The sequence below is a fragment of the Phocoena phocoena genome, chromosome 2 (genome assembly GCF_963924675.1).
Source record: "Phocoena phocoena chromosome 2, mPhoPho1.1, whole genome shotgun sequence".
In the NCBI taxonomy this organism is placed as follows: domain Eukaryota; kingdom Metazoa; phylum Chordata; class Mammalia; order Artiodactyla; family Phocoenidae; genus Phocoena; species Phocoena phocoena.
The window spans coordinates 8,231,830-8,250,943 of record NC_089220.1 but is presented as its reverse complement, the minus strand read 5'-3'; the positions used below and the strand labels follow the sequence as shown (position 1 = coordinate 8,250,943).

The 19,114-nt window shown below is 51.5% G+C and overlaps 1 protein-coding gene across 1 annotated transcript; it reads left to right on the top strand.

The window, feature by feature from the left end:
• Positions 1-14,353: 14,353 nt before the first annotated feature.
• Positions 14,354-18,727, top strand: BDKRB2 (bradykinin receptor B2). The gene is made up of 2 exons (XM_065872368.1): positions 14,354-14,418; positions 17,635-18,727. Exons 1-2 carry the CDS (start codon positions 14,372-14,374, stop codon positions 18,725-18,727), a joined length of 1,140 nt encoding a protein of 379 aa, XP_065728440.1. The 5' UTR covers positions 14,354-14,371.
• Positions 18,728-19,114: the final 387 nt, after the last annotated feature.

The window sequence follows — 19,114 nt, the reverse complement described above, 5'->3', positions numbered from 1 at the left end:
ACTCGAAGGCACGTGCTGAGTCAGCGGTCCAGCGTAGGTCTAATAATAGTAATACTAACGATAGAAAAAGCAGCTCTGATGGCAGCTACCGTCGGGGGACTCCAGCTCCGTGCCAGCCCCGGGGCTCAGCTCATTTCAGCCCCAGACAACACAGAGGGGGACACGCTACTACTATCCCCGGCTTGCAGATGAGGACACAGAGGGAAGTGGGGAGCTGGGGGTCAAGCCAGGTCTAACTGTCACTGCCCAGCCTTCCCGCTGCCTGGCCCCAGGCTGACATTTGGGAGCCCTGAGGAGACAGCCCCATAGTTGGGGGACGGGGCTCAGGAGGGGCTCATGAGCGCGGTCTGCCTGATGCACTCGACCACAATCAACTTGGCTATTCTTTGGTTCTTGTCGTCCCTCTGGTGGCTCTGGGAGTTGTCACCTGTGTCCCCATTTAGGAGTCTGTGACCTTGGATGCATCACTTTGCCGATCCTCTGTTGCCTTGCCTATAAAATGGGCGTCACATCCCCTGGCAGGACAATTACGTGAGGATCAGGGATAGAACCGCTGATCGGGGTGCAAACCTCCGTCATAAACTGTAAAGTGCAGTGCACACTGCCACTGAGTAGCCGGCATCGTGGGGTTGTGTGCAGAGGGGTAGGGTCGGGACACTCATGCACGACTAGGGACAGGCCACCTCCCTCTTAGAGCTTTAGTTTCCTCACGGTTAATATAGGGTTGGACTAAGAAAAATCTCTAAATGGCGAGATTCTTCCAGCTCGAAAATTCCACGGCCCTAACACATCTGGGGTACTTGGCAGTTTACAAAGCACTTTTGTATCTGCAACCCCTGAGTTCGAATCCTACCCCATTCCCACCCACTTAATAGCCAATGACCTTGGCCAAGGCCCTTTCCCTAAACTTGGACAAGCCCCTTGCTGGAGTCAGAGCCTGTTTTGTTGTTTATTTAGATGAGGGCAAGGCTGCGAGCCCCGCCTTTCTTACAGGACTGAGGGAGGCGCTTCTGTTTCCACATCTGTAAAATGGGGCTAGAAATGCCTGTCTAGAGTTGTTGTAAGGATTGAGTGAGTTGATGTTTGTTACGTGCTCTGAACAGAACTGGCATGTGGAAGATGCTATATGCATTGCTGTCAGCATCATCATTATTCATCCTTTCCAGAATACTTCCTGAGGCACCTGCCATTGGCCAGGCCCAGCACTAGGAGATGGGGATACAGTGGAGGGAAGACTGAGACATTTATTGCAGTCAGAGCACTCCCAGCCTGGTGGGGAGAGAACCAATTAAACAAGCTATTTACATAAATGTACTGAGAGCCATGAGAGCACAGAAGCTAAGGGCCTCTGTGCAGAGACACTCAGAGTCCAGGAAGGCCTCCCGGAGGAGGTGATGTTAAGCTAGATCTGAAGGATGACCAGGAGTTGGACGGGCTCCTGCCCTTTGCAGCGGGGGTGGGTGGGCAGGGAGGCAAGGCCCTGAGACGTGGTTGCTGGGGCTCTGGGCAGGGCAAGGCGGGAATCAACTGTCACATTGTCAGGAATTTCATGAGCTCAGCTGGGCTTGAAATCAGCCACGGTGGGAATATTTACAACACGGAAATTTGCAGATGCTACCAGTTAGTGCTTTTCCACCCAACGAGGTCCAGTTGGTAACACGTGCCGGCACACCACTGCCTCTTCCTCCACTCGGTCGGCCTGAAGAAGCCCACCCTTGCCCACAGGTCCCCAAGGGCACACGCAGGGCAGCAGGAGCTCCTTCCTGTGAGCGCTGGTCCTGGGCTAGTCTGAGGGAACACCAGGGTGTTTATGGAAAAACCGTTTACCAGGAGTCCACCTGTGCCAGGGGCTCAACGGTGGTGAAGGAAGCATGAATGCGGCTCTCGGGGACGAGCTTTCCACGTCAGGACAGATAGTCCCAGGATGCTGTACATCAACTACAAAAGGCAGAAATGAAGGAAAAAGGAAGCTGACAGACCTTTGCTTCTCAAGAGAAGCAGAGGCTTGGGGATGAGAGAAACCGTTAAGGTCTTTCTGTCTGCCTTCTGAGGAGTTGGGGATCACCTGAGACCCTGTAGGTGGAGGTACCAACCCCAGACCCAGAGGGCTTCCCTCCGCTCTTCTGCCCTCCCTCTCTCCACCCTTTTCAAGGCTACTGATGCTTCACCTTCTCTGGAATCCATCCCCCTTCTATTTCCTCCTCCTACACCTCCCCCTCCCTCTCTCTCACCCTCCCCCCATCCTCCCTCCCTCCATCTCCTCCTACCTGCATCTCCCCCTCCCTCCATCCCCCCTCCCACATCCCCTCTCCCTGGATCTCCCCTTCCCTCCCCCTCCCCCTCCCTCTCTCTCACACTCCCTCCATCCCCCACTCCTTCCAGCCCCCTCTCCCTCTGTCCTCCCTCCCTCCATCTCCTCTTACCTGCATCTCCCCCTCCCTCCATCCCCCCTCCATCTCAGGCACCATCTCCTCTCCCACCTGGCTGCCACAGCCTCTGACTCCCTGCCTCCAGATTTAGCCGGACTCCTCATCGCAGCCAAAGCGATGGTGCCAGTCACCCATCAACAACGTCATGGTTTGGCTGTGTCAGGCGTCCTAGCTGAGAAGCCTAGGAAACAGAGCTGTACATGAGCGCTGCACAGTTGAGATCACCCGGTGCTCTTGGGCAGGGTCCAAATCTTCCCCAGGAGTCCTCCCGTGCTCCCACACTTGGGCACCTGGGAGACACCTGAGGGCAGGTGCCAGCTCTCGTTTACCACTGTCCTCACACCACAGAGACAGTGTCGTGAGGTTGCAGTGTCAAATCCCAGCTCCACCAGTTACTAGCTGTGTGACTCTAGACAAGTCACTTCACCTGTCTATGCCTCTGTTTTCTCATCTATAAAATGGGGATAATGATAGTACCTCCATTTAAGATAGGTGTGGATCACCTGAATTAATTCATGGGAGGCACTTAGACTACTGCTTGGCAATCAGAGTGAGACAACTGGAAACTGGAATAGTTGCCTGGATAGTTGATGCTGCTAGGGATTTATTGTTGATTTCTTTTAGATGGAATAAGGGTTATGAGATTATGCTTTTTGAAAAAGAGGGTCCTTATCTTTTAGAGATGCACCCTGAAAGATGTACAGGTTAATGACAGGCATGTGAGATATGCTTCAAATCATACAGAAGAGCTGGGGTGGGGTTGGGTATGGAAGAAACAAGATTGACCTTGACTTGAAAATTATTGAAGCTGGGTGGTAGGTACGTGGAGTTTCACGATGCTAGTCTATCTACTTGTGTGCATATTCAAAACTTCCATAATACTAAGCTAAAAAACAAAATCAAAAATCAAATTTGGGGGTCTGGCCTAGGCCACCTGGGCTTAAAATCCCAGCTCCATCATGCAGGCTGTGCCTCAGTTTGCCCATCTGTAAAATAGGGATGATAATAATAATAGTTCCTACATGCAGAGGTTACTCTATAATGTACTTAGAAACATGCAAACAAAGTGGCAGGCACTTTACATATCGCATATCGTTCACAACACACTTTTCAGGGGAAGCTATGCCCATTTTACCAAGAGGCTACGTCGGCTGCCCCAGGTCGTCCAGCCAGACAAAAACCAAGACACATCCCAGGCTTGTCTGGCTCTTGCGTCCAGGCAGGATGTGAGTGCCGGAGCTGGGGACATGGGCCCAACGTTTCCCTTCCTCTCTGCTTCTCTGTTCTTGGGGAATTCCAAGCTCTGCAGATCAACTCTAAGAAATATGTACCTCTCCGACTGTTTTCTAAAAAACGTATCACACTGACGGAGCCCAGAGCTCTGGAATTCTGAAGGCTGACTCCCTGGATTCCAAGGAGATCAGCCTCCCTCAGTGGAATTGGGCAGAGGGTAGCAGTCATGTGGCTAGGACAAGGCTGGTTTTTTTTTGAAGTATAGTTGATTTACAATGCTGTGTTAATTTCTGCTGTACAGCAAAGTGATTCAGTTATACATATATATCCATTCTTTTCACATTCTTTTCCATTTATCACAGGATATGGAATATAGTTCCCTGACTATTCAGTAAGACCTTGTTGTTTATCCATTCTATATATACTAGCTTGCATCGGCTAATCCCAAACTTCCACTCCATCTCCCACCCCCCTCCCCCTTGGCAACCATAAGTCTGTTCTCTCTGTCTGTGAGTCTGTTTCTGTTTCATAGATAAGTTCATTTGTGTCATATTTTAGATCCCACATATAAGCAATATATATGGTATTTGTTTTTCTTTTTCTGACTTACTTAACTTACTGTGATAATCTCTAGGTCCATCCACGTTGCTGCAAATGGCAACATTGCCTCTGCTTGCATGCTTCTTAGAATGGGGAGCTCACTGCTTCCCCACAGCAGCTCATTTCCCCTCTAGGGACATGGTTCTACAAAGGTCTCCAGAACCACCTAGTACAATCTCTCATTCTCTCAATGAGGAAATGAAGTCCCAGCGTTGTCAAAGCATTTATCCAAGGTCACATGTGGCACTCAGTGATGGAGACATGACTAGAACCCAGGACTCTGATGCCCAGAGGCTTGCACCCTTCCATTTCTTTGCTATAGAGTCTCGGACAAGGGAGAGATCTCTGCTGGCTGAGAGGTCAAGGAAGGCTTCTCAAAGGAGGTGACATTTGAGATGGTCCTTGAAGGATGGCACTAGGTTGTGTCTTGATGTCCAAATTCTTTTTGTCCTGCCCACCATGTCTGTACCCTTCCCATGGTATCTTACACTGAGCATGGCAAACACGTGGGGAATAGAAGTTTGTTGACTGACTAACTGAATGAATGAATGAATGGGCAGGAAGGCCACTCCCGGGAATTGAACAGGTACCAGTCCCTTAGGAGCCAAGGGCATCTTGTGGGGACCCTGTGCAGGAAGGGATAAAACTCCACCTGCCTCAAATATGGTGTTCACCACTCCTTTTGCACGCATCTTAGGCAGGACCCAAATCCCTTCATGCCACGAAGGAGTCTTTTCTCTGTGGTTGGCTCAGAGGCTCCATGGTGTTTTCCTCCCCCATGTTTTATAAACTGGGCTGGATGGGAAGACAGGTCATGGCACACACTTGCATGTGGCCAAAGCCCCAGGTCAGCCACCCTCTCCTCCCGCCCCAGCAGGGCCAGGGCCTCCCCCGGGGCCACCAGGACATTCAAGGAGCTGGAGTGTCTACAGGGAAATGAGCATCTTCAGCTCACCAAGTCCGAGCCATTCCTGAGCAAAGGCTTTTCTGGAAAACACACTCCCGCTGGACCCTGAATGGTTTCTGCTTTACCCTTTTGCAAAGATTTCTATTTCTTCCCATTATAAATTATTTACATGCTTGTAACAGAAACCCCAGAACATACAGGAAAGTGGGAAGAGAACATCATTCTTTCAAAACATTTTTAATTGGAGTATAGCTGATTTACAATATTGATCTAGTTTCTGGTGTACAGCAAAGTGATTCAGTTATATATATATATATATATATATATATATATATATACGTATTTCCTTTTCCAGATTATTTTCTGTTATAGTTTATTATAAAATATTGAATATCTGTGCTATACAACAGGACCTTGTTTATCTATTTTATATATGGTAGTGTGTATCTGTTAATCCCCAACTCCTAATTTATCCCTCTCCCACTTCCCCTTTGGTAACCATGAGTTTGTTTTCTATGTCTGTGAATCTGTTTCCGTTTTGTAAATAAGTTCATTTGTATAATTTTTTAGATTCCACATAAAGGTGATATCATATGATATTTGTCTTTCTCTGACTTAATATGATAATCTCTAGGTCTGTCCATTTTGCTGCAAATGGCATTATTTCATTCTTTTTTTTTTCATTCTTTTTGATGGCTAATCTTCCATTGTATATATGTACCACATCTTTATCCATTCATCTGTCAATGAACATTTAGGCTGCTTCCGTGTCTTGGCTATTGTAAATAGTGCTGCTATGAACATTGGGGTGCATGTATCTTTTTGGATTAGAATTTTCTCCAGATATATGCCCAGAAGTGGGATTGCTGGATCATATGGTAACTCTATTTTTAGTTTTTTAAGGAACCTCCATACTGTCGTCCATAGTGGCTGCACCAACTTACATTCCCACCAACGGTGTAGGAGGATTCCCTTTTCTCCACATCTTCTCCAGCGTGTATTATGTGTAGTCTTTTTGATGACGGTCATTCCCACTGTGTGAGGTGATACCTCATTGTAGTTTTGATTTGCATTTCTCTAATGATTAGTGATGTTGAGCATCTTTTCATGTGCCTATTGGCCATCTGTAGGTCTTCTTTAGAGAAATGTCTATTTAGGTCTTCTGCCCATTTTTTGTTTTTTGTTATTGAGTTGTATGAGCTCTTTGTACATTTTGAGATTAAGCCCTGTCGGTCACATCGTTTTGCACATATTTTCTCCCAGAAGGACATCTTTCTAATCACATAAAGGCAGCAGCTCGTAACGTTTTGGTGTGTGCCCTCACCATTCCTTTGCATGGGCTGTGGGTATGAGTTTGGGGTTTTGAACATGTTCACAATCAGACATTAGCACACAGCCCTGTCTCTACATGGGATGGCAGCAGCTGTAGGATGATAAAAACAAAAACCAAAAAAACACAAAACAAACAAACAAACAAAACACAGGGGGCTTAGATCCCGTAATTCCAGGACCTGGGTTCAAGGTCAAGCTCTGCCACTAACTGGCTGTGTGTCCTGGGATAATGTCCACCATCTCTGGGCCTCCGTGCGCACTTATATAACAGGGGCCTGATGAAGCAGTGTCCAAGAGCCCTTCCCACCCTAATATTCCAGGATCCTGTCATGTTAACCCAGGAGGAGTTTCCGGAGCAGGAGAAGGAAGGAGGAATATGCTGGGTATAGGAACCCATGCTTCCATTAAGACGGCCACTTGGGCTCTGTCCCCAGTGGCCCCAGACCTGTGAGTGCGTCCCAACCCCTGGTCACCTCTGGCCGGGAAGAGACCCCTAAGAGGCCACTCCTGGAGGAGACGGGCCAGGCCGTGGCTCTTTCTGCAGGCTGGCATTTACTCGCTGTGTGGCTTTAGGCATCTCCTCACCTCTCTGAGCCTCAGTTTCCCCCTTTGTCATGAGGGGTTGGAGGTAGCCTGAACACTTTCTTTTTAAGTAGAACCATTTTTCCCAATAAAATTGTTTGCAGAAACCTAATACAGAGCAGAGAGGAAGGAAACCCTGACATGTATAGAGCATTTAAAATGTGTCAGGCATTGTTCTAAGCACTTAATATTCATTAACCTTCCTATACTCACAGCAACCCCAAAGTGGGTGCTCTTAGCTTCCCATTTGACAGATGAAGAAGCTGAGACCCTGAGGGGTTGGGCTGCTCGTCCAAGGTTATACACAGCTTGTAAGTGTTGGGACTGGGATTCTGAGCTGGTTGTATCTCAGTCATGAAACCCCAGGTCCCTTGTCTTTCCAACCCCTTAGGGACATCTCGGGGCACCCAACCCATGCTCTTACACACACACACACACACACACACACACACACACACACACTGTGTCTTGCCTTCTGCAGTTCCAATCAAGGTCCAAACCACAAGTGACTGGCGAGATTGAGACACTGAGCTTTCCTGCCTCCAAAACCCACGTTACCAAAGGGTCCCAGGGACCGAGTCCCACGGGCTGCCAGTTTCTAGCCCTGTGCGAATCCCCCTGCCACCTCCACGTGGCCAGCTGGGCCCTTGTCTGAGCTGCTCACCTGCAGCTAGCTACCTGCACAAAACTTCTTCCCTTGAGGAATGAAGTCACGGTGCCCCCTCCAGGCCAGGGACGGCCAAGCCTGCAAGCCCACTTAATCCCTCAACTATTCCAAGCGTGGGGAGCCTCGCACCTGGAACTTCGACGACGGGGAGAGGCTTTCTGATGCCTCGGGGTTTGGAGTCAGGCAGACCTGGGTTTGAATCCTGGCCCTGCCTCTGGCTAGCTTTGTGAACTTGAACTATCTCAGGTTACCTAGCTAAACCTCTGCCTTCGTGTCTGGTGTATGGGAATAATGATGTATCAACCACGCAGTACAGTCTTGAGGATGTAGCAGGAAGGGCACACAGCAAGTTCTTCCATTTCCCTTCGCCTCCACCCTGCAGATGTGTCTGCTGGGGAGAAAAAGAAAAGTAGGGATCGCCCTGCCCTCTATCAGGTCAGTCAATGATCATTTATTGAGTACCTAATAGGCATCGGGCACGGAACAGAGCAAAGAAGAAGCAACATAAGCATCTCTGATAGACCTGCCCTAAATGAATGTCACGGAGAAGGAGGGGGGAAGAGAAGGAAGAGAACTCCACTGCTCAAGGGCGTCCAGCAGAGAAGAAGAGCCAGTGGGAGAAATGTATTAACAGCTTTATTGCAAGGAGCTGGATTACTTAATTGCAGGGCTGGCTAGGCAGGTCCAGAATCCATAGGTAAGGTGGTCAGGAGAGGAAGGCCAGAACTCTTGGATATGCACTGAAGCTGCTGTTCCCAAGTGGAATTTCTTCTTCTGGGAAACCTCAGTTCCGCTCTTAAGGCCTTTCAACTGATTAAGCCAGGCCCACCCAGATACTGGAGGATAATCTCCCTTAATTAAAGTCTGATGAGGGACTTCAATAACATCTACAAAGCCTTTACAGCGACACCTAGACCAGTATTAGATTGAATAACTGGGGACTGTAGCCTAGACATGTTGACACATAAAACCAGCCATCGTAGACCACTTAAGGAGGAGGTTCCGTGGAAGGGCTGGTGACTCAGCTGGTGTCACCTTCAGGCAGAGGGCCGAGAAGGGCACTCAGGCAGGAGGGGCAGCCCCAGCAAAGGCAGGGGTGGTGGGAACCTAAGAAATATCCTTGGGCTAATCCTGATGGAGCCCCATGGAAATACATTACATACGAAGGGATCGGAATCGAGGGATGGGTTCATAAACCACAATATACCAATACAATGCGTTCTTTTAAAGGCATCCTTATGACAACAATGGGACAACATGGAAAAATCCCCTTGATGTGATATTCTACGTAAAACCACAGGAGATGAAAAGCTGGTTGAGTGTGGATATAAAAAGAGCTGTTTGGGGATAGAACTCTGAGAGATTCTAGTATTTTTTTAAAAAAATATTTATTTATTTAGTTGCACGGGGTCTTAGTTGCAGCAGGCAGGCTTCTTAGTTGTGGCATGCAAACTCTTAGTTGCCGCATATGGGACCTAGTTCCCTGACCAGGGATTGAACCCAGGCCCCCTGCAATGGGAGAGTGGAGTCTTATCCACTGCACCACCAGGGAAGTCCCAAGAGCATAGTGTTTTTAAATGCTCTTTACTGTGGTCATATTATCTTTTAAGACAAAAAGGGAGATGTTATTTTTTTTAAGGGGAAGGATTGGTATTAGGATATCAGATAAAGTGGCTCACTCGTTAAAACTACAGAGCCCAAGGTGAGGGAAACAGGATGTGCTGAACAGAATAAGCGAACAGTAAGAAACAAGGAACAGATGAAGCCCAGCAGGAGCCTGGGGTGTGTGAGGGCGAACAGTCAGGGAGGCACACCCTGTCCTCGGCTGCAGAAAGCAGGTGGGGAGAGAGGCTCCGCTTCTCAAGGCTCCCCCCCGCTTCCCGCCACCCCACCTCCGCCCCCATAAGTGTTTCCAAAACATTCCAGGCCCACAAAGTGTCCAAACGCAGGAAGGGCCCACGTGGATGTCTAAGGTTGAATGGATCTTCTGATTCAGCTCTTTAGGTGTTCCTGGAACCTAGGTTGAATTCCCAGAACCCCATCCTTCCCCAAGAGACAGCTCGGACCTTTTCTCAGGGAAAAGGAGAAAAAGCCCCTTGGAAACCGTACTCAGGCCACACTTCTCCCTACAGACAGCATCCGTACTCAGCGATCACATAAAGGCAGATTTTAGAGGAAAACATTTATTCCGGGGAGAAGTCCAGAGAAGGGCTCTGAGCTGAGATTCGGGAGACCTTGGTTCTTTGTAGCTCTGGCCTTGACTCCAATTTTCTGGGTGGTCTGAGAGATTTTACTTATTTATGGAGTAAATGTTTTCCAAGAGACTGGGATGTGCAAAACACAGCAGCAGGCACGGCGGAGGGTGGAAAGACGATCAAGGCAGGTGTATTTAATATAACGGGACAGGAGCATGCGTGCATCCACACACAGACACACACAAGGCTATCACTGTGAGAGGGGATGCAAAAGGCGGAAGGGGACCGCACTCCCGACAGGATAGAACTGTGCGGTCTCAAGGGTTCCCCTGGAGCAGCAGGCTGGTGATGTCCCAGCGACACACTCATCTCTCCATCCAGCTGTGGAACTGTGTCTGCAAACCTCAGCTGGGCTGTGGGTGGGAGAGCAGGCCACGTGGGGGGCTCCTACAGCAGACGGGCCCGCCTGGGGAGTGGAGGTGAAGCAGCAGCCATCCTGGACACGTTCACTGCATGCTTCGTGCATTGGACATGGATTCACTCATCTATTCCTCACAGCCGCCCTAGGTGGTGAGGGCTCTTTTTATACTAACCCCCATTTTACAGTTGAGAAAAACGAGGCACCACGAGGTTACATAATGACCCGATAGAGGGGGACCCAATTCCAGGTCTGGCTCCAGAGCCGGTAAGCCTGACCGCGGGGCTGGGTTTCCCGTTTGTGACGTGAGTTTCCAGCTAGACTCCTCGGGCTGTGTTTCCCTCATTCGGTCATTCCACGCACAGGTTCTGACGTCTATGTCACCTGTACAGCTACTTCTTTAATAGCAACTCACTTCTGAACTGGTAATTCCATATCACCAACTTAAATGGAAAATGGGTATCATTTGTCACCAAAAAAAAAAACCTGTAAAAATAAATACAATGGGCGATAAACAATCCGGTTAAAGTCTGGCTAGATTTGGGGGCCAGCCCAGGCGCTGGGCCTGCTGTCTTTGTTGAAAGGTGGGTTATAAACACCAGAGAGATGCTGAAGACGCTTTCTCCAGGGCTAACCCAGAGGAGTGGCTCAACGATTCGAGGTTATTTACCATCCAGTCCACAACCCTCGCTTTGGGAAATACCTCCTATCTCCAACACACCGCCACAAAACATGGGGCACGAGTTGGCTACAGGATCAGCGGCTCCATACAAGGCAAATCCTGTTCCTTGAGAAAGTGACACTGTGTGTCCTGGGGTGGCCACAGCCGCAGAGCCCTCAGACATGGATTCTTGGGGAACCAAAACAGACTCCCTCTGAGACTAAAACAGAAATGCTCTCTGCAGCGCCAAGAGCCAGTGTTTATGTGATTCAACCAAAGGAAATGCTTTTAAAGTAAGTCTTCTTGGACCAGTTTTGAGGGAGAATGTTAGATGTTTCTTCTAAAGCATCAGTTTGCAAAACAAGGGGAAAGCCCAGCTGCGGAGTCATCGGCCCAGCGCCCGGACCCAGACGCGAGGATCAGAGTAGAGGCGGGAGGCGGCATGGGTCCATCCCCCCCGCCCCACCCCCGCTCCCACCCCCAGCTGTGTCGATGAGGACTCCGAGGCGCAGGGAGCTAAAGGGACTCCCTCAAATAACACCCAGAAATGTACACCTGATTGCCACCACCCTCAGCGCCGATGTGCCCGCCACACCACGCCCGTGCCCTTCCCCCAACAGTCCCTTAAATAGTTCTCTGACATCTGAGTTTATAATCCCAAGATATATTAGTCAGCGTCCAGTAGGAAAGAGGGGGCACATTCAAACCAGCTAATACTGGTTAGCGGAAGAGAATTTTAACAGAGGGTCTATTTTCTGCCTGTAGACAGCGCGTAGGGACACTGCCAGGGCCTCAGAGCTAGAGCAGCAGAGGTCTCGGCAGACGATCCACTCGTCCCTCCCTGCCTCCCTTCGGGCCTGAGGCCTGAGTGGCAAGAGGAGGTGGCATTTATCAGCATCACTGGACAGCGAGTTGGAAAGGGCCCCGATAGGAGCTGTGAATCGGGCCAGGCCCAGCCAGCCCCTGGAGGCCCCCAAAGGAGGGAGCTGGGAGCCGGCAACCCATCCTCATTCTCCTCCCTCCCTCGGCCTCCTGCTGGTGCCCCCATGGGCCAAAACCCATGGGAAGCCAGATGGCACCATCTCATCCCCAGGGAGTGGTCTCCACACTCCCGGGACAGGGCTGGGGAGAAGCAGGGGGTGATGGATGCTCCCACACGTGGAGCAGATGCAGAGAATCTAGAGTCGCCTCAGACTCCTACCTTCTCCCTGGTCCTCAAACTGCCTACTCTCTGCACATCTGAAAGAGAAAAGCCCTCAGCTTTGTTTTGAACGGGAGAGCAATGCTGACAGTCATTAGCAAACAATTAGGGTCCAGTTGGGCTGATCCTGCCAGATCTGGGGACACCTGGCCGTGCAGACCCATAACAGAGGGCAGTGAGGGAGGGCTGCCATCCCCCCAGGGTGACAGAGTTGGGAGACCCTGGGTTAGCCATGCGGCTGTCGCTGTCTTGGTGGAAATGGTGACCTCAGCAGGCAGGCTGAGGTCCCTCGACTGGACAGAGAGCCCCATGGGGGCAGGGGAAGCTCGGCTTCACTCTTCCCCACCTAATCTCCAGCACCAGAAAAACACTGAGTAATTGCTGTTGAGGAATGAATGATCTGATACATGACCTCTGACCCCTAGTTGAATTTTCTTTCCATAGGCCCAGCTGGGCCCCTCAGAAAAGCATTCTACCAGGTCTTTCTTCCCTTCCCCTAACCCCCCTCCTCGAAAAATCAAAAGGACTTGCTGTGCGTTGCGTCTCTTGCAAGTTCGAAATCCTGACCTCAGCTTAGCTTGGGGGTTTGGGGAAACCTTTTCTGGGTGTTAACTGAAGATCTTTGGTTTTATTTCCTGCTTACCAACCCCGTCTTTTTTTTTTTTTTCCTAATGTGTTCAAATTTCCAGAAGTGCCTGCTAACTGATCTCCACCTCCCACAACTGCATTGGGAGAGCTGGGCTTCTGGAAGCCGGGTGTGCAGGGTCTGCACAGACTCCTCTAGCTGAGAAGCTGCTGAAACCTAGGGCAGGGCAGATGCGTGGCTAAACACACGCACACACACACGCATGCATGTGCCCAGCTTTTCACACCCTTCCCAGACAGCCAGAGGTCACATGGGATACTAGCCGGAGCGCCAGATCTGGCACCAGAAGGGTTGAAGTCCCACCTCCACCTCTTACCAGCAACGGCACTTGGAAAAGTCACCCCACCTCTCTGCACCTCGTTTCTTCCTCTGCAAGGCAAGCGTGCGGCCAATGCCTACCTCCCTGAGAGTGCAGTTGAACTTGAAGGGGGAGAGGGAGGTTGCATCAGTGCAAGCCCCATGGGGCAGAAAGGCCGTCACTTTTCCCCGGGGCTCAGGTGAGGACCCGGCTCAGAACTTGAGAGCACGTTGCAGCACTGACCAGAGCTGTGGATTGGAAACACTCCTCTGTATTTGTCTATGAGGCTCGAAGGCCCTGGAGATCCTGTGTCTAATTCATCTCCGTTGCATCAGGGCGAGCCTGTCCTCCAGCCCAGCCCCCTCCCCTGAGCTCCAGACCCACATGCAAGTCTCTAAGCACTTCAGACCTTACAGGTTCAAGTCTAACCACATGATCCTGTCTCTCCAAGCTAGCCCTTCCCATTCACCCCTTCATAGGCGACAGCAGCACCAGGATGGGGGTGGCAGCATCCTTGATCCCTTCCTTATCCTCATTTCCAACCTCTCCATGTCCAATTTTGCTCCAGACATGTCAGTGTTCCTCCCTAAACACCTCTGGAATCGATCCTCTACAGTCTCCATCATCCCGTGCCTAGAAAAACGGGCAGCAACTGCCCCTGGCTCCCCCACAGTCCAGCCACCAGGGCCTAACACACATCCGCACCCAGCGTCTTCCTGCCCCAGGGCCTTTGCACCTGCTGCTCCTTCTGTCCAGACATCCTCCACCGCCATCCTTTCACCCAGTTTACTCCTGCTCACCCTCGGGTCTCATAACAAATACCCACTCAGCCCCTGCCCGTGGCTGGATTAGAACCCCACCTTCCATGCTGTCCCGGGACCTTGCATTTTATTTCATAGGATTTATGTCAGTTTTCAATAACTTAGTGACTGGGTCATGTCTGGCTTCTCCATGAGACCATAAGCCCACGGAGGACAGACACTGTGCCAGTTCTCACATTACGTCCTGGCACCCAGTGTGTGATGGATGCTTAATAAATATTTGTTAAGTGAAGGCCTCCATTTCTCTCCCCTAGTGGAGAACGTGTGTGTTTTATGGTCCCCGGTCCCACCACCTGTCTTTTCTCCTCCAGTCAGCCTGGGCAGGCCGTTTACTCACGTCCCCCTCTGAGTCCTAGTGTGTTCTCTGCCTGGAAGAGATCAATGATCCAATCTGTTCATGAGGACGCCGCGCCCACCACTGCGTCTTTCAGCTGAGTCAAAGGGATTCCTCGATTTACTATTTATGGGGCAGAGGGGAGGGGACAAGCCGGAGAACACCTAGGAGAGCACGCCCTTCCTCTCCGGGACAACACATGAAGCACCAGGCAATGTTAAACCCAAAGACAAAAGTTCTCAAGGGCTGGGGAGGCTGGTGTTCCAATACCCAAAGGCCTGTTGGGGGCGGAGGGCGTGGATTGTTCTGTTTGAGGGAGGGGTGTGTAGGAGGAGAAGCACACATTACACAGGTGGTCACGTGTGAATGACCCCAGGTGAACGTGAAAAGAAAGATTGAAATTCTGAAGTCAACACAAGAAATCAGACAGAGATGTGGCATGTCTCCAATGGAGATGGGACATCTCCAACACAAGGCTGACCTCTGGGGAAGGTCTGAACACTCTAAAGAGAGAATGTGGTGGGGGGGGGGAATTGATCCCGAGTGGAAGCAGAGGAAAGGGAGAGTCAGTCCTGAAGGGGAGCAGTGTTAGGAAGACAAAGGGGGAGCTGGGCCCAGCTGGGCCTCTAGGTCCTGTGTCGGGTGTGACCTACCATGGACATGACCAGATGGCCATCTCAGCTGGGGTCATGGAACACGAGCCCTATAACTCCCAGTCAAGCACTCCCCAGGCCACCTTCTAATGATCTTGTGGCTTCTCAGAGCAGGTATGGGCCAGGTGCCATCCCGTTGGCTAGGATCTACCTTGTGGGGGAAATTAACAAGCAGCGTGTGGTGTGACACTTGAGTGTCTAGAGAGCTGGACCATGAGAGACAGCAGTGCCCCAGGTCTGGGGCACTAAGGAAACAAGTTTTTTGTATCTGCAGAAATCGGGCCAAAGCCTGGACCAAGGGGACCACGTAGGGGAGGTCTTACTTTCAGAGGCTCTGCAGAGAAGCCTGCCAGTTTCCATGGGTCAGAAATTTAGGGTCCAGTGGGGATGGCTTGTCTCTGTTCTGTGATGTCTGGGGCCTCAGCTGGAAGACTCACAGGCCGAGGGAACAGAATCTAACCGAAGGCTTCACTGGGGCCAGAGGATCCATGACCAAGGTGGCAAGTCGGTTCCTCTCCACGGAGCCTCTCCATGTGGCTGCTTGAGTGTCCTCACAACATGGCAGCTAGCCTCCCCCTGAGTAAGCAACCCAAGAGGCCAAGGAGGGAGCTGCAAAGCCTCTTATGCCTTAGTCTTGGATGTCACACACTGTCACTGCCACCATGGGTGGGAAGCAGGTCACTAAGTCTGGCCACATTCACTGGAAGAGGAATTAGACTCCACCCTTTGAAAGGAGGAGTATCGAAGAATTTGTGGACATATTAAAACCACCCTCCACTAGGAGGGCCTTTCTAGAGCGTATTTCCAATAGGGACAAAGCCTCACTTTCTCAGCACCCAGTGAAGACTGTCCTTATCCCCTTATTCAACCCCATCACTTGCCACTTCCCACCTCCCCATCCAACATCTAGTCCACCTGCCAGAACACACCAGCGGCTTCCCCACTTCTGTGCCTCTACTCAAGCTGCTCCTTCTGCCTGATCTGCCCTCCTTCCTTCTTGGCCCCTGCTGACATGCTCTTCATCCTCTGAGACCCAGCTCCAGAGTTACCTCCAACCTCCTCCCCCCACATCTGTGTCCCTTGCCCCTCCTCCCACCCCTCGGCGCTCATCGCGCACACTGGGTGGCAGGTGTTGGGAGCTCGGGCAGGGCAGGAGACGTGTGGTGTTCCCCTCTGGGTCCCTAGAGCCAAGGTGGAGCTCAGCACAGAGGAGATGCTCAAGAAGCATTTAAAGATAAATTGCATCAATGAATGAGTTCATCACACGTCTCCAGTCTGGCCCCTCAAAGCCAGCCGGCTGCTCCAGGACGTTTTCTGGGAAATCCCAGAGACAATCAGCAGATTCTTTCCCATGATCTATTGCTCAGCTCCTCCCCCACGAGCCTACCCAACAATCAGTTGCCCAGGAAGAGCCCCTCCACCTCCACCTTCCTTCATCCACCCCACGGAGCACTAGGAAAGTGCCCAATTAGTCCTGCCCTTTGCATTGTGCTTTTAGTTTTTCAATGTGTCTTCATACCTACTCTTTGATTTAAACCTTGCAAGAGCCATGCAAGGCAAGCCAGGGAGAGAGCAAGACTCTACAACAATAAGGTGGAAGCTCAGAAAGGTCAAGCAATTTGCCCAAGACAACAAGCTAGGGTTGGAGCCAAAGTCTATCAAAACCCCATGCCTCTTTGCTGAAGTCGGAGAGGAGCTCCCAGAAAGTGAACTGCCCCCTGGTCTGAGTCTCAGAGTGAAAGAGGAGCCAGTGGGTTAATGATGGAATCACCAATATAAGAGCAAGAATCTGCCAACAGTGGTGCTGGAGTTTGACATTGGTTATTTTAATAAGTTCACAAAAAACAGGTAATTATTCATGTTTATTGAATCAAGTGCAGTGCTTGGGGCTTTCTGCACCTTGTCTCAGGTCCCCACCACAACCCTGAGAAGATTTTGTTATTCCCATTTTACAAGGTAGAACGTTAAGGTTCAGAGAGGTTCATTAACTTACCCAAGGTCACACAGCTAATGAATGAGCCAGGACTGAACCCAGAGGACTGTCTGGCTCCAAAGCCCCTTTCCCTCCCTTTTCATCAAGCAACCTCCGCTCATCATCAATGCTACACTGATGGAAGGTACAGAAGCGTGATGCTGCCCCCTGCCAGGAGGAGACAGGGAGTGGGCAGATGGACTGTGGTCTCCGAGCCGGGTTGGAATCTCCCTGTCTGACATGATATCACTTTTCTCTTCTAATAAATTGCTCACCCATGGCCAGGCCACAAGAGGCTGAAAGAGACCAGCGCCCTTGTGGGGGTGGGGGCCTGTGATAAGGAAGGAATATGCTGTGTATCCTCCCATCATGGAAGCTTCGAGGAGGTCCAGGGTCTAACACTCACGCTTGTTAGTCTGGGTGACGGATGCTGGTCAAGTACACATCCCAGTGGAGCCTGGAGGCGAAGAACAAGAGCTCTCAGTTTAAGTCCAAGGAGCAGAGGCGCCTTTCCAGGACCCTGGGGACACAGGTGTGCGTGAGCTGCCTCTGAACACCACACAGAAAGGGCCTGGGTTTCACCCCTGACTTTGCCTTCTGGAAGCATCCCCCTCTCCTTCTGCACCAGTTGTTTCTCCTTCCTCTTGTGACCTTGAGGTGTAACTGCCTCTTTTCCACTTTCTTGCAGCGCCAAAATGTTCAATGTCACCTTGCAAGCCCTTGAACCTGCCCTCAACGGGACCCCTCCCCAGAGCAGCAGCTGCGTCCACAACGACTGGTGGAGCTGGCTGAACACCATCCAGTCCCCCTTCCTCTGGGTCCTCTTCATACTGGCAGCTCTCGAGAACGCCTTCGTCCTCAGTGTCTTCTGCCTGCACAGGAACAGCTGCACGGTGGCGGAGGTCTACCTGGGCAATCTGGCCGCGGCCGACCTGCTCTTGGCCTGCGGGCTGCCCTTCTGGGCCATCACCATCGCCAACAACTTCGACTGGCTCTTCGGGGAAGTCCTCTGCCGCGTGGTGAACACCGTGCTCTACATGAATCTCTACAGCAGCATCTGCTTCCTCATGCTGGTGAGCATTGACCGCTACCTGGCCCTGGTGAAGACCATGTCCGTGGGCTGGATGCGCGGGGTGCGCTGCGCCAGACTCTACAGCCTGGTGATCTGGGGCTGCTCGCTCCTCCTGAGCTTGCCCATGCTGGTCTTCCGGACCATGCGGGAGTACGGGGCCGAGGGCCACAACGTCACCGCCTGCGTCATCATCTACCCGTCCCGCAGCTGGGAGGTCTTCACCAACAGCCTCCTGAACTCCGTGGGCTTCCTGCTGCCCCTGAGCGTCATCACCTTCTGCACCGTGCACATCATACGCGTGCTGCGCAACAACGAGATGCGGAAGTTCAAGGAGATCCAGACGGAGAGGAAAGCCACCGTGCTGGTCCTGGCCGTCCTGCTGCTGTTCATGGCCTGCTGGCTGCCCTTCCAGATCAGCACCTTCCTGGACACGCTGCAGCGCCTCGACATCCTCTCCAGCTGCTGGGACGAGCACGTGGTCGACGTCTTCACGCAGATCGCGTCCTACGTGGCCTATAGCAACAGCTGCCTCAACCCGCTGGTGTACGTGATCGTGGGCAAGAGCTTCCGCAAGAAGTCGCGGGAGGTGTACGGCCGGCTGTGCCGGCAAGGGTGCCGCGGGGCAGAGCCCAGCCAGACGGAGAACTCCATGGGCACGCTGCGGACCTCCATCTCAGTGGAACGCCAGATTCACAAACTGTCGTAGTGGGTGGGAAGCAGCCAGTGAGCGGATGTCACCAGGGCTACTAACGCGGGTGACGATTACTGGACAGTGATTCTCAGGATGTGACCCAGGAGGAATGGGAGGAATCCCAAGTGTGACCTTGGACAGTGAGCCGGTGTCTCCAGTAAATGCCTTCCCGGCTCCAGTTGCAGATAACAAGGCTGTGCGGTTGGAGGGATCTGGTACACAGCCAAGGGCTCCAGAAACACAAGAGTATTATTGTTCTTTGCTGCCTAGACCAGTCTGCTGCTTCCCAGGAGTGGAGGGAGCCTGGGGGTAGGGACAGGAGCGACCGAGCTTCCCTCCCATGTGGTGTCGCACCTTGCCCCAGCACGACAGCTCAGATCTCCAGAAATGCCACCCAGCTTT

Coding starts and splice junctions, on each gene's coding strand:
- BDKRB2 (XM_065872368.1), top strand. CDS start 14,372: ATGATCCAATCTGTTCATGAGGACGCCGCGCCCACCACTGCGTCTTT. Junction 14,419..17,634: donor GCGCCCACCACTGCGTCTTT/CAGCTGAGTCAA, acceptor TCCACTTTCTTG/CAGCGCCAAAATGTTCAATG.